General features: G+C 40.1%; 1 protein-coding gene and 1 long non-coding RNA gene across 3 annotated transcripts; both read right to left on the minus strand.

Annotated features, from left to right (window-relative positions):
* Positions 1 to 3,435: 3,435 nt before the first annotated feature.
* On the minus strand, positions 3,436 to 6,503 carry LOC127758034 (uncharacterized). 2 transcript variants are annotated; one of them, XR_008013573.1, is made up of 4 exons: positions 5,927 to 6,503; positions 5,348 to 5,471; positions 4,549 to 4,619; positions 3,436 to 3,657 (listed from the first exon to the last, which is right to left on the minus strand). It is a non-coding gene; the product is annotated as an uncharacterized LOC127758034 (long non-coding RNA). The 2 variants fall into 2 exon arrangements; XR_008013572.1 differs by having other exon boundaries at positions 3,436 to 5,471.
* A 2,304-nt stretch (positions 6,504 to 8,807) lies between these two features.
* Positions 8,808 to 11,294, minus strand: LOC127756535 (O-methyltransferase ZRP4-like). Its single transcript, XM_052281882.1, has 2 exons — positions 10,497 to 11,294; positions 8,808 to 9,252 (listed from the first exon to the last, which is right to left on the minus strand). Exons 1-2 carry the CDS (start codon positions 11,277 to 11,279, stop codon positions 8,953 to 8,955), a joined length of 1,083 nt encoding a protein of 360 aa, XP_052137842.1. The 5' UTR covers positions 11,280 to 11,294; the 3' UTR covers positions 8,808 to 8,952.
* Positions 11,295 to 23,290: the final 11,996 nt, after the last annotated feature.

Below are 23,290 nucleotides of genomic sequence, written 5' to 3' on the forward strand. Positions count from 1 at the left end.
CCCGTTAAAATAAGGACCAGAACTTTAAATGACCTTTACAAGTTCAACGCAAAACTTATGCTAAGCAGAAGAGCAATTTTACGGTCCTTGAGAAAATACCATGAGGTACCATTTTTTCTATATTAAATTTGGTAACTCTTGGTACCTAGGTACTATGAGATACCATGAGGTACCAAATTTTACACTCCCAAATTTTTAGTACCTCATGATACCTCCTCAAGGACTGTAGAATTGCTCTAAGCAGAAGCAGAAACATGACGATCAATATCATTACGTATACCTAAAAAACAAATTAAGCATAAGAGTGAGTAAAGAATATTCAGCAAATACAATATTGAACTAGTAAAACATACATAGGCTTAATACAAGAAGAAACCAATATGAAACATTTGATTCCCTTTAATTTAAAACGAAGTAGGCAAAAAGTAGCAGTTCCCTCCCAGGCAGGTGTGAATATCCTCTTAGCATTACCAGTAAGCCGAACAAGCGTGATCAACGCTTCTCAAGGATCATGAATAAAGACCCAAATTGCACTCCCATGGCTACGTATGGTTCTTGAATAATGTAAACAAAAATATCCGGAATAATGAAATATAAATAACGTCATGTACTTGAACATAAAGTGAAGCGTGAATATGTAGTATAATACTAAATCTACACAACTAGTGATAGTAAGTTTCCGAATAATAATTAACTCCTTCGATACTCCGACTCAACTCCTCCAACGTTGGAACCCTCCACACCTGTGGAGCAAAACTACGCATAAACCACTATATTCAACTGAATGAGTATAGACACAGTATAGTCATTTTTTTTTACATAATGGATAATTTTTTTAAACACAGTATAGTCAATCCCGATCGATACATTTGATTCTAGTGTGCACTGACTTTGTCGCTTAATTCTTGAGCAGTGCACAAAAAATTATTAGTTGGATGATCATGCCTGCCTATATTCTTGGTAAGAAATGCCCTCAGAGAGTCATAGTACAGGTATGCTCAAAGTTCGCCGTACAAAATCAACTTCTCCAGGGAGGGAACAAACAATCGTTCAGTATGTCTCATGCTGCCACCTGCATAGAGAACCAAATGTTCAATGTTCCTACCATTTCTGCCATTCTATTGAAATTCCCAACGACCCCCAAGTCTATGGATTGCTACAGAGAAAACTGAAAACAGAGTGTATTAGTTACATCGATTTCTCTGAATTCCCAAATCTATATTTATCTATGTGTTGGGAGCATTTGTTTGTGTGGCTGTGTGTTAAAGTGTATTCGTATATATACTGACTCTTCAGTGTCACGATTGCCGTCCAAAATGTTCACGATTGCCTCCCATGGTTCTTTTATGTGATAGAAAAATGGTTATTCAGTTCATCATATTGATCTTTCATTTTGGACCATTCAACACACGGCGTAATCCATTTTGTATATGTAAAATTTGCAGGTACAACCTTCACACACACGCAAGTGCCCAATATTACATATATGCACCATCTAAAACATTTTCAAGGATTTGTACAGCCACTGATGAAGTCAAATAATATATGGAACTACTTTAAATACATATTTACGTCTAGAAGGATAAATTGGAAAACCAAGGATGGCTCATCATCTTTTCGTCACTACAGAACAAAAAGTAAAACAACACTTTTGAGACAATATTGAACTATGATATTTTCGGGTTGTGGATATCAGACAGCAGAACTGGCAGGCCACGCCATTAATTCATGCATTAATACTGGAGGCATGAAAACAGAGTGCCCTATCAACTGAATACGAGCATCAAAACAGTACCTCTGCAAACAGCATGTGAGTCCATACTGGATGTGCCTTGCCGTTCATTTAAAACACAACTTCCAGTGGAAGCATTTGATTTTGCGTGCAACACAGGATAATTATCAAAAATTGCATTCTTCATATAACTTTTAATTGGAAAAGGGTATAATGAAAGACAAGTTTTTTTTTCTCCAACTGTGGTAGTCAATCTGTTTCAATAGTTCAATTCCAACTGGCCTTTAGAGTCTAAGGCCTTGTTTAGTTTGCTAAAAGGAAATTTTTGGGTGTCACATCGGATGTTTAACCGGATATTGGAAGAGGTTTCGGACACGAATGAAAAAACTACTTTCATAACTCGTCTGGAAATCGCGAGACGAATTTATTAAGCCTAATTAATCTGTCATTAGCACATGTGGGTTACTGTAGCACTTATAGCTAATTATGGACTAATTAGACTCAAAAAATTTATCTCGCGATTTCCATGCAAATTGTGCAGTTAGTTTTTTTTGTTTATCTATATTTAATGCTCCATGAATATGTCCAAAAATTCGTTGTGATGTTTTTGGGAAAAAAAATTTGGAAACTAAACAAGGCCTAAATGTGTTTACTTGTTGATTGTAATTATTAGCTTAAATTTGTAATAATAATCAACAACATAATTATATGTTTGTAGAATATACTTGGAAAGAAGTCTAGTAATAACATTAACAAATTTATCTTGATTTGATTTTAACAATATTATCATGACAACTAATACTTTATCATGCTTTCAGTCTTTCACACGACACGTCCGCCTTCATTAAATTTATAAATGTGTCATTTATTAATTTGAAATAAACAACATTACCATAACATTAAATTATTAACCATAGTTATGTTGATTTTGTAAAATGTATAGTAAAGCTCATTACTTATGTCGAAGCAAATTTTATTACAGAAAATTCACTATACATGTTTTCATATCAAATTTACTATGCATTTGTTGTATTACATTTAATTTTACTATACGTACCACTTTTGCATATATCAACCCCCACTTGCACCATTGGTTACTTTTTAAAACATAAAATTCCTAGGTCTTTCTAAGTAAATATGTATATTTAATAAATGGGCAGAACAGAAGTACCCTGGAACATATTTTTTACTTTCAGGCGCCACTACTGGAGAGGGTGAATCTCCCTAGTGCCAAAAACACACAGCAACAGAGGAAAAACACCCGGGAATCAATGTTGCCATGTGCCTCACTCTGGAATCATCACCCGGGAGTGATTTCTCCTTCCCGTGCATAGATGCTGGGTGTATGTGGAGAAAACACTCTGCAAACAGCCACATGTTACCGAGTTTCTCAAAGCACTAGGTAACATCCTAACCATGCCGTTCCACAGATTGGGACGGCAACAGGTCTAACGGTAGCGGAACTGAAACGGTGACATTTGCGTAGTGCAAAAAAAAAAAAAACTCGGTAAGACTTTTCAGTTACCGGGAGGTGATGCAAGCTAGCACTCCACAAGAGTTCCTAGGTTACCGAGTGTAGCTGGTATCAACACCTTGAAAGCTTGCTATACATAGAGTGCAAATTAATACCAGTCTAGAAATACATTTATATTAGCTGCAGCAGAATAGTAGCATCCAAATCACACATCATAGGCAATCACACATCGACACAAAATAATGGATTGGAATGCATAGATATCCATGTTCCGTTAATCGATTTGATGACAGTAGTACATGGAACAAGAGAAGATACCAATATAAGATACAGCTACAATTGATATGAAATTGAACATTACTAACTATGCCTATATGCTTGGGTAACCAAAAAGTCGTGTCAACCCCTCTGACGATTAGCAAATAAGCCAGCTGACTAGGAGACCCTGAGACTGCATAAAAAAGTATATCAGTGATGACAGTTGTACATATATAATAGCACTAGCAAAAACATAGTGACCCTGAGACCCTGAGCAACTGGGTTTCACATCAAAGCACTTTCATGTGTTGTACAAAACCATAGTGATGACAGTTGTACATAATAGCACTAGCAAAAACATAGTATAAATGATCTAAGCAAGTTGGAAACAAGGTAATCAGAATTTAATCAAAAAATTCTTCAAGATAGAATTTAATAAAAAATTCTTCAAGATTGTATATGCTTGTTACAAATTAATATATAGGTACAATGACTGGTCAGTGAATTTTTTTTTTGACACATGAAGAAGCAGTAAGCACCCAAGTGCCCAGGAATTACAACCAAATCCAAATAAATGATTAAGCATAGCATGTTCCAAGTGGAGAAGTTATATATATAACTAACATTTACTTGGCAGAATGTCCTGCTCCCAGTATATAATACTCAATCAGGTTTCAGTAATAAAATAGTGATTATTATCCCAGTTGAAACAATTCTCATTCATCTATATAAAACTTACCATAGCATGAACAATTCAATTGGTTCATACAAAAATTGGAAACCATTTAGCCAGATCAAAAGAGTTCAAAATTAGCGTAGCAAGTGCCAATATTCGGAAATATTCTAGTTTTCACTCTTATTGGGTCTCACTATTGTTGGCAGTTTTAAGTTACTGGTTAGACTCGTAATTTTTTGTTTCATTTCTATTAATAAAATTTAAACTGTGGGGAACTCCCTGCAGTGATTGGGGCAAAAAAAAAATTGTGATATCATAACTAAAATTGAACCATTAATCTAGCCATAGAAAAAATGGATTAATAGAGAACCATTAATCTTCCTGAGAATCAGGTGCGCGCGAGCTTACAATCTAGGAGAGTATCTAATGTCACTGGTGCAAATCAGCTCCCTCTAGCTGCTAGCAAATTAAAAGAATATCTGCAGAAATGATGAGGTCTGATTTAGAAACACAAATCCATTGGACACTAGGAAGCACGTTTTTGTTTAAAAAATCCTATAACTAGCAGAAGAATGCAATCTTCATTTGCCATTATTATTACATGATACTCCTAAAAAAATAAGTCTGCAACTTCAGGGGGACATTTAAGATTAACCTAGTGGCAGTTGGCATAGCAGGGGCATAAACAATGATGGCCTACCTCATCACTCTCCAATATTAAACTTGTACTTGTATATGTATATATACAGAAAACAAGACATGATATTAATTTTACAATGAAATGGTTCACACATCTGTTGGGGATTACCTCAACTGTCTTGGATCAAATCAGTAGAAAATGAATAGAACAAGTAAAAGAGTTATGCTTCCTTCAAATCTAAGTTTGAATATTTCTTTGATACATCTGTAGAACTCAGTTGTATCGTTGTTTTCTCCCTGTTCTATTGTCACTAAAGCCACTATTTAGTTTGTATAACTAATAAGATTGGTCTTACTTCGCCTCTCCTTCTCATGTTTATCTGTTCAGAAACGTTACCCATTTATGTCATATGTACTATGAACGTGACCCTTTAGCTACTTGCTTCAAATTAGCACACATATATAGTCGTGTCCATGCGACTTTACATGTCAAGATATAGCATATGCATTAAGCATGCAGTGATCAACAAACATAATGCAGGAGGGCAATTAAGAAGTGTGAAATTACCTGCTGGTAGAACCAAGCCACAAAATTAGGACGTCCATGCCAAGCACCATTTCATAGAACTAGGTTTTGTTTGTCTGTTATATTTGACTCACCTCGTCTCTTCCACTCCTTGCCTATATTTTTTCTATATTGAAATAGAAAACATAATGCATGTCAGCAAAAGGAAAAAAAAAAGATTGCCATGATTACATGATATAAAAAAATTATCCATTCTAAAGCTATTTTTATTGTGCATATCTCTGAATGTTATGCAGCAAGACTCTGAGCTTTTTACCATCAAGAAAAATTGAGTATCTGACACAAGTTATATAGTGCATCTTTATAATCCCAAAGCACCATGCCCCCAACTGTTATAAAGGACCATCTCGTCCTCTGTAACTAATCAAACATGCCACAGAATTCCTGATGAATAACTACAAAGTACTATGGTGATATACAGAAAGCTACAACAAACAGCTCGTGAGAATGGATATTTGATAAAAGTAACTCAGCTGCAAAGGAACAGAAAATGTGGCTACAAATTAATGCAAATCACATAATATAGGACATTAGCGCACACTGATGCTATAGCTAGCTTACTCTCGTGGCCACGAAGGAGCTGGACGGCGTGCCCAAGACGAGCGTGGAGCGCACTGGTCCAACGCGTCGGCGGCGCACGGAGTCTCCTCTTGGAGCCCAGTAGAAAGGGCGGCCATGGCGTGCGAACGCGTTCAGAGCACCACACTCAGGCCCGGGGACTCGAGCATGCTGCCGCCGCCAGCATTGGATCTGGCCGGGATGGTCTCCCTTGTACTCCTACCATGCTTGTCCGCTGCGCTAGGGGCTGGAACCGGTGGCCCCGAGCTCAAGGGCGCCGGATCTGGATGTCCCGAGCTGAAAGGAACCGGATCTGGCTGTCCTGAGCTTGCACCGAACAAATCAAGGGCTGAAGGAAAGAGATCGATAGGGTGGCGGCAGCGGCAGTAATGAGGACAGGAGAGTGAGGTGGAGAAGGAAGAGGAGGCGGTGGTGGCACTGTGCTGGGGAGTGGGAGTGGGAGGGAGGACGATGGTTCAGGAGAGGAAGGTGGAGGCGATGCTGCCGCCGTTGACTCGCCGGAGAGGGGATGGTGAAGGCGGCCCACTGGAGAGTAGGGGAGGGGCGGCGATGGAGGGGAGGAATGGATTAGGGATTGCGGTGAAGTGTTGAATATATATGGATTCAGCTAATAGATCTGAGCCATTTGATTTAGATCCAATGGAGCTTAATAAGACACCACAACCACCTCGTGCCGTTACATCTTTGCTATATTCCCGTTCGCCATCATTCGCCCTAACGGAAATCGATATTTTGATGGATGCCGTCTGAACTTCTGTAGCTTGGTAGAACACCCCGTAATCCTTTCGATTGCCTAGTGTAACAAATTAACACACGGTAACGTATTTATGTATTTCAAACGCTAGGTAACTTACGGAGTGCAGATTGGAACACACCCTAACATTTTGGTGCACTCGGGAGAGGCTCCCATCCTGGTAGTGAGGAAAATAAAATAAAAAAATCTTTGTAAGGGTGCATGTGTACCAGCATGAGAACATAAAAGACAAGTTGGATTTCCATCCGAATACACGTGAACACTCGTTATTGCTCTATTTACAGTGATCTTGGTTTCCATCATCCTTTATCCGACGGTCCACATTTATTCCACCTATAATATATGTCTTCTCATAGATCCGACAGTTCATGAAACATCTCAAGTTTCACTTTTCACTTGTAGAGATATGTAGAGTGACAAAATGCGTGCACTTTCATTAATTTTCCTTTAAAGAGATAATGCTGGCATTTGCGTGTGTGACTGATGCTGCCCTGAGGCCGTGCTAAACATTCAATAATGCTGTACAAAACTGGTTGCCAGCAGGGCTTCCGCTTGTGACGAAACACAACCTAAGTGCACGAAGCGTGGGGTTTCCATCTTCAAGATGACTGCCTTATTTTTTGCATCGTGTACTTCTGGCAACGCGCAATGTGCTACATGGAAATAAATATACTGTTGTCTACCGAATAGAACAATGCCAATAACTTTGAAACTCCCCAACAGCTCGCAAGCCTATATTTGTCTCACACAGCTAGCATTGCATGTATGTTTCTTGTAGCAAATTGGAGAGGCCTCACGCTAAAGTTAATGAGGGTTCACCCCCTCTATGATATACATGTATATATCTAGTGATTTCTGCCACAGAGAACAATGTTACTCCTTCTGTCCCATTTTAAGTGCAACCATGAGTTTTCATGCCCAACTTTAATCGTCCGTCTTATTTAAGATTTTTTTTAGAAGACGTAGTATTTTTATTGCTATGAGATGATAAAACATGCATAGTACTTTATGCATAACTTATGTTTCTATTTTTTAAAAAAATTTAAATAAGACGGATGATCAAAATTAGGCACGAAAAATCATGGCTGCACTTAAAATGGGACGGAGGGAATAGCTTCTATAGCTGTTGGGATTAAGATTTCAACTTTTCTTTGGAACAGTACTCACATGACTTATAATACCCATGGAGGAGGCCCTAACATGCCAACCCAAATCATAGCAAACAAGAGGATCTTATCCAGAAGTAGTATAAAAAATTGAGCGACACCTATGATTTGAGGCTAGAGTACATATTCTTTATAGGGCAAATCTAATGCTCTGAATAAACGTATGTGATTGTTCTATGTCGATGTTTCCATCTGTAAAAATATAATGGGGTAGCACAAGACCTAAAAATGAATGGATGTGGAAAACAAGGATTTAGACAAATTCAGCCTCACACGTTGAGAGGTAATACCCTATTTCTAATTTGAGATTGTATCCGTTGGGTGTTGTATTGATCTGACGATCTGATTGTGTTTCTTGTCCTTGAGAGGCTCCTTCCCACCTTATATAAGTTGAGGAACAGAGTTACAAGGGAAGTTATGTTACTTTATTGCTATGTTTCGATAGAAACATTATCACGGAAGGGCAGTAAAATGGTATGTTACTGTAAAATTTATAGGTAATAACATTACAATGCAAATTGCAATAACAGAGAACATGTAATAGTAACAGTGGTGCCATAGTAGTACTGCTTGTGTAGAACTAAAATCTTTTAAATCTCAATCTTTAGAGAGCAATATCTCTCTCGTCATAATTATTTTTCTAATCCGTTTGTACTATTCTGTTTGTAAAAAAATGCTTAATGAAGCTAGATCTATCTTGATTATTTTTTGATGTGGTTACTGCCGAAAGCAATCGTTTTACTATAAATTGGCCGTCACATTGCTATGACATTCCTGTGAGACAGGAACTGAAAAGAAATGGCGGAGGGGAGGTAGCAAGCCAGTTTGGCCGACAGGATGGGGTTTTGACCGGCCTTAGACCGAGGTAGGAGGGGGCTTTGGCCCATGGAAGAGAGTGTAGAATAGATTCGACATATATATATGGATTAATATAACAGGCAGTTCCACATAAACTTAATTATTGGGCGATTTTACAACACAACCAAGCGTACACACACTTATTGCAAGCCTCACAACAACAAAATTAACATACATGCTCCACACTAGCAAATGGATGACCGCTTGTGTATCGACAACCATTGTGGCCTTCAGGGGTAAACCTCGATGATTGACCGAAAGCCTAGAACCGGTATGATCTTGTAGCCACTAAACCCTGCTTCGATAAAAACCTTCTTCCACTCTTTCTCATCTCGCTCGACACCATTGATAAGCATCATGTATGCACCAAACAAGGCTTGCAGCTCTATATGTTTTTGATCAGGCGGACCTGCTCCGACCACTACATCTATGATTATCACCTTTCCTCCAGCATCCTTAGAGGGGATAGCTTTTTTGGCATTCTTTAGTACCTTGACACATTCGTCATCACCCCAGTCATGCATAATCCACTGAAAATAAAGCAAAAATACCAAGAGAGCCACAATGTAAATACATAACACTTCCTTCCAGTTAGAAGTTATAAATTATGGCTCAGATTAAAACAAAACACCGTACCAGTTACAAATTGTTAATTATTGATTTCAAAATTTTGGCATTATTATATTAGTGAAATAATTAAATTCAGAATATAAGACCAGATTAAGTTCATATTTAAGTAATTTGGAATTTTTTAAAAAATAAATGATTGAAAAAATAAAATTAACACAAGCCGAGTACAGCTTCGTATTTGGTTAATTTTATTTTCTGAAATTATTTTATGAATTATAAATAAAATTACATAGTGAGCCCATCTTAATCATGACCTCATATTTTTCACATAAAACCGTCCGGTTCACGCGGTTCGCAGCGGTCCAATTGCATGTCTGGTGTTTGCAGCAAACCGACCCGACAAAAGGATGGTGGTTCCGGTTTTTTCCGGTTCAACCATTGACCCAGTCTGGTTTTTTTAACTATGGACACGACATGCTAATTATTAGTTTAAAGATTGAATTGCAAGTTTGGGCCACCATTTTGTTAGCCTGGTTTCGGTTTGGACCATCATTAATTTATCTAACCTTCTCACTTTTCACTACATAAATTTTACTTTGTGGCACTTTGAACAATCAAAACCCTCTTATACACTTTAAAGTTGTGGTATTCATGCATACAGCTACGGGAGTTCATCGGCGTGCGGGAGCCACTGTACTCGATATGATGCTATTGGTGTGCGTAAGAAGAGAGTCGGGGTACGTAGTCCAAAGTGTAGTATAAAAAAAGGTAAACTACCTGTTTCATAGTGAAAAAAAAGTTCAGATAAACGGCGGTTAAAACCGAATCTTGGATGGGTAATGAAAGGTGGCTCAGACTGATTTGGTTATTCTTTAAGAAAAAAAATACAAAATCGAGATGTTCGGGTAGTATTAGTTTATCTGTGTTATTAAAGCCATTGAGTTCAATGAGCCGGGTTCATGTTCGGGTGCTCGTATTAATTATGTATAGTAATTAGTTATTTAGTGATCGATAAACTATGGATCCATTAATTACCATCAATAGCAATGCATGCAGACGTGGTTTTATCTAGTTCAATTTCCATTTCACATGCATGCCTTCGATCGAGGACAATTCCATGCTGAGCAAAGAGCGTAAGTAGGCATCTATTACAACAAAGTTTGGAAGTAACAGCTGATGAGCAAGAGAAAAAGGAGACGAATACCTTGAGGAAGACAGCGTTTGCCGGTGGAATGCTCTCGAACATGTCGCCGGCGATGTACTCCACGCCGGTGCCACCGGCCGGAGCCTTGGCGACGACGTGGGCGAGGTCCATCACGCTGCACTTCACCTCCGGGAACGCCCTGGCGATGGCCTGCGCCGCCGTGCCGTGGCCCCCGGCGACGTCCACCAGCGAGCTGATCCCCCGGAACACCTCGCCGTGCTCCCTGACGACGACGTCCATCACCAGGCGGCTGTCGGAGACCATCGCGTCGTTGAAGACCTTGCTGAAGGCGGCGTCGCCGTCGGCCACCTCCCACAAGCTCCGGCCATGGGTGTGCTCGAAGATGGACGGGCCCGGCAGCTCGCGCTGGAGCCAGTCGCCGATCCGGAGGAAGGGGGTGATGCAGCTCGGGTGGAGCAGCAACGACATGATGGGCGCCTGCTGCAGGTTCCCGGAGCTGACCAGGAGGCGGGACACCGGCGTGAGCGCGTAGACGGGCGGCTCATCGGCCGCAGTAGGCTTCTCGACGGCGAAGACGCCGGTGAGGGTGAGCACGCGCATGAGGCGGCGCAGGCACGGGATCTTGGAGGGGTGGAGCGTGACCCTGGTGAGTATCTGGGGCAGGGTGGCGGCGCCGCCGTGGTGGTGGATGGCGTCGGCGATGCCGAGGTCCATGGCTGTCTTGAGGGCCATGGACTTGACCACGGCCAACGTGTTGGCGTAGAGCTCGAGCTGTGCATCGAGGAGGCCAGCACCGTGGTCATTGCTCTGAGTGGTCGCCATGTCACTGCTTCTCTATCTTCCTTTCAATTTGGAATATGATGATGGATTGATGGTCCGAGCCAAGAGGACGAAATTTATAAGTTGAGGGCTCAACTGTTCCACAACTAGAAATATACCGGCAATACAGAGTAAATATGCAGTATTATAATAGGGGCAATAAAACATTAGATAGTTTTTTTAAAGAAAAACTTTCAATGTAGTTATAGTAGACTCGGAGTGTAATTAAATTTTAACCATGCATCTATTATTATTACTTAAACTTACTTCAACATATTAAAGCTCAAAAATCTTCACCTGATACTTGTACAAATGCTCTAAAACATTACAAGACGCTCTAAAATTAGATGAAATTCTATAAATTCTTAAGAGAAAAAAATCCTACCATTGGTCTGTACCCGGTAAAACCATTATTTTAACATTAGCTCATCTTTCAAACGAAGAAGCCTCAAAAATCTCCTATCCTGGCCATCCGCACGCACAATGCATAACCTTCTTTTTCCTCCATGTTTTTCTCGATGGTTGTTCTGATTTCAAGCCAACCATGATCTTTTGCCCCAATCAATAAAGTCTGTGATAGTAATTTTTTCGTAGGTGTTCCCTATAACTAGGAAGGTAGCCCACGCATATGCGCGGGCATGTGCGTAAAATTTTATTACGAATGTCCATGTGTGGATGGTTTTATAACAAAAATATTCTTTTACTTTATCATAAACTAAAATTTAACTTATTTAACGTGCTTTGAACGTTGGTTACTTGCTAATGTATAAATTGTGAACTAAAATTACTTAAAACTGTGTGCTTTTAATTCATGAGAAAATTTTGTATCAAAACAATTGATGTGTTTCCTATGAATGTCAAATTTTTTTGGTTAAATTCTGTTTGAAATTTTAAATATATTCATTTGATTAGTGCTCGTAAAATGTTTAGATATTTCTATTTAGAATGGGTTATAAACCCAACGAAAAGAAATTTAAAATTAGATAAATTTTGTTTAATTTTCATTTCTTTTTATCTTCATTTTTTTTGGTCAAATCCACTTTATGAAGCATCTTGAAATGCTTTGATCTATATAATTCGGGATGAAAATATAAGTGGGTTGATCCTACAACCTGGCATGGGGTAAAGGCATCCATTCTAAATTTTCTCACTCCAATCAAGTAAGAAAATTTAAAATAGAGGCCATAGTATTTTCTTAGCAAATTACCACTAAACTGGAGTGTCATGTAATAACTATACGTTTTTAGATTGTTTTATGCTATGTCAAAAATTCGTGATGTACTGTAGCAAGTTTTACCCGAAAAGTAAATAGATACGGTCTTTTAATTCCTATCTGGAATTGGCTTATATATTGTTAAGGCCACATCATGGTTGTTTTACTCTTAAAATTTCTTGGTGCAACCAACGTGCTTAGTATGATTGGTATATATGTTGTTCAACTGGCCACGTGACTTCATAGATCATATGTATAATTTAGATGATATGACCATCTTAAGATTATTTATTTATCTCCTAAAATGATCATTTATTCATAAAAGCATCAATATCAAAATGTATTGGTAAATAGCTCCTGTATATACTTTGAGAATAAAATTAATTAAGTTGATAGAAAGTTGTTAGATGTCTAACGGGATATAAGTAATGGATCTACCAGTTTTATAAAAAATTAAGGTGGGATAATTTGATTTTTAGTGAGCAATTTTAGTATTTTATTTTATTTAGGGTAAAATTTGTTACATTACATTAAAAATATAATTAGCTAGGGACACAGTAAGAATGCGTATCAGCTGTAGGACACCAAAAAAACTGGTAGTTAGTTGCTAGACACCCGCAACATTATTTTATAATTTCCAACGGAAATGGAGAGAGAAACAATAACAAAAGTACAATTTTGCCCCTTGCCTACCAAGTCCGGCTCGCATACACCTCCGACGCGGCAACCGCACCCGCCGCCGGTGAGGTGGCTATCTAGAGGGGGAAGGGGGTTTCAAGGAGGGCCCGTGCGCCTGGGCCATGCCGGTGTCGATGCTCCGCCACACACCGTGCTTGGGGGTGAGCACTACATGGAGCACCTCCTGATTTATGTCGAGCAGGGCGCCGCAGAGCGCAAGCTATTGTTGTCAGTCTCGCAGCTGCGCCACACCACGCTGCCATATCCTCCACCGTCCATGTCGTGACTACAATGGCGTCAGACCTATATGCGAGCCGCACATGGCAGGAAGGGGCAAAATCATATTTTCGCGACTGTTTCTCTCTCCCTTTCCTTTGGATATAAAAAAATAATGCCACGGGTATCCAACAGCTAATTACCATTTTTTTCTGTGTCCCATACCATATATATGTTTTTCCAATGTCTCTCAACTAACTACACTTCTTTTATGTCCTGTAGCAAATTTTATCTTTATTAAGTAGAGGCTTTAATATGGATGTGGGTTCATAAAGTAATTTTTTTAGCACTTAAATATAGTCAATATCGGTATTAAGTTATTGTTTCCACTTAAAAAAAATAATAGCCGGCTAGACCTAATAGATGGAGATTCATTTGTGGTCTTTTCTTTGCCCATAAAAATAATTTTAATTTTAATTATCATAGAGACGGAAAAACAGAGAAAAGTAACGCCGCACACCGCATGGTAACAGGGACGGAGGGAGGTTTGGTATGTTTCTTTTTTTAGAAAAAAATGATCGATCTAACGACATAAAATAATGTGTTGAAGTTCAAGACAAAATCGATGGTTGGATATTATATTTTTTCTCAGATTTATTAGAATATTTTATAATTTAAGTGAGACAATTAGCAGCTTGGCAAAACGCCCATAGGGATTGAGAGGAAGGGAAGATGGTTTGGGGTGTTTTTTTAGAAAAAAAAAAAGATCCAATTACGATGTAAATTAATGTGTCCAGATTTAAGTAGAAACCAATGGATCGATGTTTCTCTAATGTCATACAACAATTTAGAAATATTTATAGAATGTTTAATGTACTTTAACACCTATTTATAAGATTGTTTTTCATAATGATATTTTTAATTTAAATTGTGATAGGGATAAAAAAAGAGAAAGGAACAGGGAGCATGCAATTTGATCAATTTGATCAGTATGTCCGTGGTGCACTATGGGAACGTGGGAGGTTTTGGTTTTCTATGATAGATATAACGATATAGAATAATGGGTCCACCAATTTAAATAAATATTGATATTTATTGAGTGACTTGAGATTATTTATAGGGTGCCATGTAACGGTTTGAGAGTGCTTGTAGAAAGTTTAATGGATTTTATTTATTATATAATAGATAGATAGACAGATATAGATGGTACTACGTACGTATGGTTTTTATAGCTTTATATTATACGGTAGAAAATTATATTCTATATTTTTCTTCCGATGATACTTTATTTGTATTCTTTTTTTTGCTTTATCTCTTTTTTAATACGGCCTGGCATTTTTTTTCTTCCGCGAACGGAACATGCGCGCTTTTTTTCCCGAATCATACGTACTGGAGATACTTCATTTATTTTTGCCAACCGTACGTACTTTCACTTTTATACAGAAAAGATATTATATATAAACTAATGATTAGTGTAAAGTAATGGGTCCACCAATTTAATAAAAATCAACAATACATATATATCTAATCTAATAGTCTAAAATAACGGGTCCACCAATTAAATAAAAATCGATGGTGTGATTAGATAGTGCCACATGGCGGTATAGGAGTGTTTAGAGTATTCTTTTTTTTTTTTGCTTTATCTCTTTTATAACATGGCCGGGTAATTTTTTTTCTTCCAACGAACGGCACGTGAACGCTTTTTTCCCCGAATCATACTTACCGGAGATTTGCCGACGTACGTATTTTCACTTTTATAAAGGGAAGGTATTATATATATATGGATATATACACTAATGATTAGTCTAAGTAATGGGTCCACGAATTTAATAAAAATCAGATGTAATCTAAATATCTAAAATAGTGGGTCCATCAATTAAATGAAAATCGATTGTGAGATTAGATAGTGCCACGGGACGGTATAGGAGTGTTTATAGAGTGTCACGTGGCGGCTTGAGAGCGTTTTTAGGATGTTTAATGGACTTTTAGTATATAATAGATAATAGATAGATAGATAGATAATAGATACTGGTCTGCTTTTTATAGCCAACGGATATATTAAAAATGTGATGGCTCGCACATCGCAAGAATATAGCTACCGTGCCTAGCCTAATTATATAACTTTAGGAAATCCACAAACAAAATAGGGAAAATACGCTACAAACTCGATTTTTTTTTTTAAAAAATGACATCTGGCCGTTGGGAAGTTACTCTAATTGAGAAAATTGTGCCTAACAAACCACATACAGAAAAATAAAACACATTTGTTTCAAAAATATGTATGTAAAACAAAGTAAGCGTAACTCAACTGGTTAGATTACCGGTGGTGAAACTAGCCTACACAGTTAGGTTCATGTCATAGACTTAGTATGGGTAGCTAATTATACTTTTAGTGATTAGTGTCGCACCCATTGATAGCGAGACATTCGTAGTGATTTTCCCGAGCTACTCATTGGTTTAGGCAGTGGTGTAGCCAGGATTTCAAGATAGGGTGGTCCAACCCAACATTTTTTTTTACACTATACATAAAATTAACCAAATGCATTCAGGTCAAACAATAAAGGTCTTACAGACATATTAAGATAAACAATTCTAAAAATTACTTAATATAGCTTACGCATCCTCAATAATTGAAGAAAATAGTACTACTTTTTGTCGGGATTGGACCTTCTAATGGCCATAAAAGTGTTGATTATATCATCTTCATTTACTTGTAAGAAAATATCTCGCTCAAGGAAAGTGACTAGACAATCATCCAAAACATTGGCACCATCCTATTTCTTAACTTAATCTTGACAAAGGTCATTGCAGATAATATTCTTCAACACTAGCTGTTGCCACAAGTAATAGCAATACCATTTCAGAATTGAGGTACATTGAATTATAAACTTTATCCCTCTTTGTTTCAACAAGTTTAACTGAGAGCTCAACAAGATTGTTTAGGCCTTTGAACATTTCATATTTTCTCATGTCATCAATATATATAGGTATCGAAAGTTGCAACTTAATATATCATTTGGGTAAAACTCAACATAGTTGAACAGAGGAGACTAGAGAGAAGAGAACCTACTGGCTGCTGCATGCCGGTGCTGGTTGCCGAGTCGCCGACGGCCCGATGCCCTTGCTGGTTGCCGTACGTCCGCCACTGTCGCCCCTCGGTGCCAGTGGCCGAGTCACACGCGCGATCAAAAACTAGGAAGTGCGAACACCAAAGGGGCAAAGGGTGGAGGCGAATGGGCGATAGAACCACGTCGATGCAACATCCTGCAAGTTGCGGTGAAAAAAGCAAAAGCGACACATTGTCTTGCGGGAAAAAAGTTGTGGCCATCGATATGTTTCTGAAGAAACGCATAGGTGGTAATGGGCCTTGGGCCAGATTTTTACGGTTGCCCATGAATCACGTGGACCAGGACCACACTGTAGCTCCACCCCTAGGTACAGGGGCTGTGCATGTTCACGTTTTTAGGTATGAGTGTGTGCGCGTGTTGTGAGTAGCTATATTTAAACTGTGTTTCTTCAAAAAAAAGAAAACTACATATAACAACCAACTCTATTGATTAATTCTTGTAACACGATATTTTTTTCGCACGTTCAAGTAATTTTAGTCTAGAATTACATGTGTGAGGGTGATTACATGAAAATCTTAACAGATATATTCAAAGCAGTCACGACGAAATTAGTGAATTTTTGTTTGACACAGTCGAATTTCTGGTCGGGGGATGTAGACACATGTAGCGATCTCGTGTCCTCCGCTCGCATCGCGCGCGCTGTGTCACTCCGATCCACTTTAGGTCGGATCTGTTCACAGCTCTGTTCTGTGCTGTCGAAGACTCCTTCAAGGTTTTCTACATGTACATGCTTGAAGCAAGTTTGGTAGAAGCATGGTGTTACAATTTTGGAAACTGAAGGTATGCATAGAATCACGAATCTAGCTATAATGTATACAGAGAAATCGATTTCTCAATGTATATAGGGAGTAGTGGTTAATTTTTAAAAGAATCCAAAAATAATATGTACGTCAAAGGGTAATTGTCGATAGCTAAATTCGGCCGGCTATTAGCTAGCTATAGAGAAATTGTGCCGTCCCATAGCTGCATGCATTTTCCAGGATTTCACCGCGTATCCATGTAGTACATGTGTATATGCAAACACAGCTCTATGAAGCAGGTCGGTGCCGTATATGTATATGCCCATGGGATTTGGCTTCGCCTTAGCTGCATGAGAACTGGTGCCTGCTGTTGGAATTAATGAATGGGCCTTAGCCCACTTAAAGATTAATTCTTTGGAAAATCATAAAAAGCCCACCTCATGGGATGGCATGCATGTGAAGTTTAGTACCACCTTGTTTATTCTAGGAGAGGGGGACCTCCTTAAAAGGGAGGATGCCCTCCTAGCCATTTGAAGCACGTGTGGTGGAGAGAAGAGGGGAAACACACACACGCGCTCGCTTGCCTCGCCTCGCCGGGCAGGGCAGGGCGCGTGCACGACGTACGCGTCGAATGGTCCGAAAAATTGGCTCCTCACCCTTGCGCAAATGCAGCCTCCTTTTGCAGTTTTGTTTTGCTGCAAATTCGGATTCGTTTTTGTTCCGAAAAATCCGGTGTGTGCAAACGGCATGGAGTCCGGATAAGTTACGCGCGACTTATCTGGTTCGGTTACGCGCAGTAGAGATCGTGCGGGCGCCCTGATCAAGCGACCCTTCTCTATATAAATCGACCCGCCGTCTTCACGCAACGCATGCGAAATCAATCTAGGGTTTGCCTCCTACTCTGTACTGCGCCGTCGCTCGTAGACTACTCCATCTCGCTCGCCGGCGTGCACCGGCGATCGGGAGAGCAGGTCTCCGGAACCTCTGCCTTCGACGTCCTGCACCGGGAGAAGGCGGCAATAAGGTTTTTGGGAAGCGCTTCGCGCGACTGCTCCCTGTTCGTTCGCGACGGCTCGCCTTCCTCTTCGCTCGCGTGTTTCGTGCCTTCGTAGACGCCTGCGAAAAGTTTCGACCAAGCAGCCGGTCTTTCCGTCAACTCGGTACGTGTTCAATATGTTGCGCATATTTGATCTGTTCATGTTATACTGTGTAGTTTACATGTGTAGATCTAATGATGTGTTCATGCTAGTTTTTATCTGTAATGTCATGATTTATTTATGGAATAGATTAAATCATTATATGCCTATAATCTCAACAATCCAAAAACCTTATTGTAGGCACTGTGATTTTACTATGGCTGGTTTTGCCGATGCACTGAGGCCGGATAAATTCACCGGTGTGCATTTTAAGAGATGGCAGATCAGGGTCACTCTGTGGCTGACAGCTATGAAATGTTTCTGGGTGAGTACTGGCAAACCTGAAGGAATTCTTACTGCTGAATAGCAGAAGCAATTCGAGGAAGCCACTACTCTCTTTGTGGGATGCATTCTTAGCGTTCTTGGCGATCGTCTGGTCGAGGTGTATATGCATATGACCGACGCTAAGGAGTTGTGGGATGCACTGAATACTAAATTCGGTGCTACTGATGCTAGCAATGATCTGTATATCATGGAGCAGTTTCATGACTACAAGATGGCTGACAACCGTTCTGTAGTCGAACAGGCTCATGAGATACAAACCATGGCTAAGGAACTCGAACTCCTTAAGTGTGTCTTACCCGACAAATTTGTGGCCGGGTGCATTATTGCGAAATTACCTCCATCTTGGAGAAGTTTCTGTACTGCACTCAAACACAAGAGACAGGAATACTCCGTTGAGGGGTTGATAGCATCTCTTGATGTTGAGGAGAAAGCTCGGGAAAAGGATGCCGCGTCTAAGGGCGATGGTGGGCAGTCTAGTGCCAATGTTGTGCACAAGGCCCAGAACAAGAGCAAGGGGAAATACAAAGCTCAGCAGACCACCAACTTCAAGAAGCAGAAGAAGAACAACAACAATCCTAATCAGGATGAGAGGACTTGCTTTGTGTGTGGCCAAGTTGGTCATCTGGCTAGGAAGTGTCCACAGCGCAAGGGGATGAAGGCACCTGCAGGGCAGACTTCTAAGTCTGCTAATGTGACTATTGGCAACACTGGAGATGGAAGCGGGTATGGTAATTTACCTACTGTTTTTTCAGTTAATCAGTCTACTAATTGGTGGGTTAATACTGGGGCCAATGTACATGTTTGTGCTGACATCTCATTGTTTTCTTCTTATCAGGTCGCACGGGGTTCCACCGTCCTAATGGGGAATGGGTCACATGCTTCTGTTCATGGTGTTGGCACGGTAGATCTGAAGTTTACTTCGGGAAAGATCGTGCAGCTGAAGAACGTGCAGCATATCCCTTCTATCGACAGGAATCTTGTTAGTGGCTCCCGTCTGACTAGAGATGGTTTTAAGTTGGTTTTTGAGTCTAATAAAGTAGTCGTGTCTAAACATGGATATTTTATTGGTAAAGGTTATGAGTGCGGAGGCCTGTTCCGCTTTTCCCTTTCTGATTTCTGCAATAAGTCTGTGAACCATATTTGTGGCAGTGTGGATGATGAGGCTAATGTTTGGCACTCACGTTTATGTCATATTAATTTTGGCTTGATGTCTCGGCTTTCCAGCATGTGTTTAATTCCTAAGTTTTCCGTTGTCAAAGGTTCTAAGTGCCATAGTTGTGTGCAATCAAAGCAACCTCGCAAGCCTCACAAGGCTGCCGAGGAGAGAAACTTGGCACCACTAGAACTCCTACATTCAGATCTTTGTGAAATGAATGGGGTGTTGATGAAGGGTGGAAAACGATATTTCATGACATTGATTGATGATGCTACTAGATTTTGCTATGTGTACTTGTTGAAAACGAAAAACGAGGCTCTAGACTATTTTAAAATTTATAAGGCAGAAGTTGAAAATCAACTTGACAGAAAGATAAAAAGGCTTAGGTCTGATCGTGGTGGAGAGTTTTTCTCGAACGAGTTTGACTTATTCTGTGAGGAACATGGCATCATACATGAGAGGACGCCTCCCTATTCTCCCGAGTCTAATGGGATTGCTGAAAGGAAGAACCGCACACTGACTGACTTGGTGAATGCCATGTTGGACACCGCGGGACTGCCTAAGGCATGGTGGGGGGAGGCATTGTTGACCTCAAATCATGTGTTAAACAGAGTTCCTAACAGAAATAAGGACAAAACACCATATGAGATATGGATTGGGAGAAAACTATCACTTTCTTATTTGCTCACATGGGGGTGCTTGGCGAAAGTCAATGTACCAATAACGAAGAAGCGCAAACTTGGACCTAAGACTGTGGACTGTGTCTTTCTGGGATATGCTCATCATAGCATTGCCTATAGATTTTTAATAGTTAAATCCGAGGTACCAGACATGCATGTTGGTACAATTATGGAGTCTCGTGATGCTACTTTCTTTGAGAGCTTTTTCCCAATGAAGGATACACATAGTGGTTCGAACCAACCCTCTGAAATAATTCCTAGTTCAATCACACCACCAGAACAAACTAAACATACACATGAACATGTCTCTGAGGAGGATGTCAGTGAAGCTCCTCGAAGGAGTAAGAGACAAAGGACGGCTAAGTCTTTTGGTGATGATTTCACTGTGTACCTCGTGGATGATACTCCTAAGTCAATTTCAGAAGCATATGCATCTCCTGATGCAGACTACTAGAAGGAGGCTGTCCGTAGTGAAATGGATTCCATTATCGCTAACGGGACTTGGGAGGTGACAGAGCGACCCTATGGGTGTAAACCTGTGGGGTGCAAGTGGGTGTTCAAGAAGAAGCTTAGGCCTGACGGTACTATTGAAAAGTACAAAGCTCGGCTTGTTGCTAAGGGCTATACTCAGAAAGAAGGCGAAGATTTCTTTGACACTTACTCACCTGTTGCTAGATTGACCACAATTCGTGTGCTACTTTCCCTAGCAGCCTCACATGGTCTTCTCGTTCATCAAATGGACGTTAAGACAGCTTTTCTTAATGGAGAGCTGGATGAGGAGATCTATATGGATCAACCTGATGGGTTTGTAGTTGAAGGTCAAGAAGGCAAAGTGTGCAAATTGTTGAAGTCTTTGTATGGTCTGAAACAAGCTCCTAAACAATGGCACGAGAAATTTGACAAAACATTGACATCTGCAGGCTTTGCAGTCAATGAGGCAGATAAATGTGTGTACTATCGCCATGGTAGGGGTGAGGGAGTTATTTTGTGCTTGTATGTTGACGACATACTGATATTTGGGACAAACCTTGATGTGATAAATGTGGTTAAATCATTCTTGTCTCAAAATTTTGATATGAAGGATTTGGGAGTAGCTGATGTTATCTTAAACATTAAGCTAATTAGAGGTGAGAATGGGATTACACTCTTGCAGTCCTATTATGTGGAGAAGATTTTGAATCGCTTTGGCTACATTGATAGTAAGCCTTCTCCAACACCTTATGATCCTAGCTTGTTGCTTCGTAAGAACAAGAGAATTGCTAGGAATCAACTGGAATACTCCCAAATTATTGGCTCGTTGATGTACCTGGCTAGTGCAACTAGGCCTGATATCTCCTTTGCTGTTAGCAAGTTGAGCCGATTTACCTCTAATCCGGGAGATGATCACTGGCGTGCGCTTGAGCGAGTAATGCGCTATCTGAAAGGTACGGTGGAATTGGGGCTTCACTATACTGGGTATCCTGCGGTACTGGAGGGTTATAGTGATTCTAACTGGATCTCTAATGTGGATGAGATCAAAGCCACTAGTGGATATATCTTCACACTGGGTGGTGGTGCTGTTTCATGGAGGTCTTGCAAACAGACCATTTTGACGAGGTCAACCATGGAAGCAGAGCTGACGGCACTGGATACTGCTACTGTTGAGGCAGAATGGCTGCGTGATCTATTAATGGACCTGCCTATTGTTGAAAAACCGGTGCCGGCTATCCTTATGAACTGTGACAATCAAACGGTAATTGTCAAAGTGAATAGTTCTAAGGATAATATGAAATCGTCTAGACATGTGAAAAGACGATTGAAATCTGTCAGGAAATTAAGAAACTCCGGAGTTATAACGTTGGATTACATCCAAACAGCGAGAAACCTGGCAGATCCCTTCACGAAGGGACTATCACGAAATGTGATAGACAATGCATCGAAGGAGATGGGTTTGAGACCTATGTGAGTTATACTATGGTGGTAACCCAGTCTATGTGATCGGAGATCCCGTGAATTAGATCCTGGGAAGAACAAATCATTAGTAAACTAGAGGAGAGTACCAATATATACCCTCTCCAAGTGAAGATGCATGTACTCTCGTGAGCTGCAAGGCAGGTTGGCTATGCCTTAATGAGTTCTGTTGGCTTTAATTAGCGAAGATGTTGTTCTGCAGAACATTCTTGAAAGAACTCACCTTTGTGAGCTTGACTGTTGGTCGCAGTCTATGAAGATTTTGGGTAAATCTTCTAGGAAGCTTACTAAAGACCTAGGAGTATGACTTATACGCTCCACCCGAGGGGTAGTCTACAGACGGTCTAGTACCAGATAAGACTTTGAGTGAAACTTGCTTGCGCAAGACTTGCAATTCAAGGCGTAGTCCATTGTTCAAGTTGTGAGTAAGTGTAGCTCGGAGTTCTAGGTGGATGTTCAACCTTAATCGGTCTCCATCGAACCGCTGGTATATAAACAGTAGATTGGAAAAGGCAAATCTCAGTGGGATTTTGAGATTTGGTGGGGGATTGTTGGAATTAATGAATGGGCCTTAGCCCACTCGAAGATTAATTCTTTGGAAAATCACAAAAAGCCCACCTCATGGGATGGCATGCATGTGGAGTTTAGTACCACCTTGCTTATTCTAGGAGAGGGGGACCTCCTTAAAAGGGAGGATGCCCTCCTAGCCATTTGAAGCATGTGTGGTGGAGAGAAGAGGGGAAACACACGCACGCGCTCGCTCGCCTCGCCG

This window comes from Oryza glaberrima, chromosome 12 (assembly GCF_000147395.1).
Source record: "Oryza glaberrima chromosome 12, OglaRS2, whole genome shotgun sequence".
Classification (NCBI taxonomy): Eukaryota; Viridiplantae; Streptophyta; class Magnoliopsida; order Poales; family Poaceae; genus Oryza; species Oryza glaberrima.

Coding starts and splice junctions, on each gene's coding strand:
- LOC127756535 (XM_052281882.1), bottom strand. CDS start 11,279: ATGGCGACCACTCAGAGCAATGACCACGGTGCTGGCCTCCTCGATGCA. Junction 9,253..10,496: donor CAAACGCTGTCTTCCTCAAG/GTATTCGTCTCC, acceptor CTTTATTTTCAG/TGGATTATGCATGACTGGGG.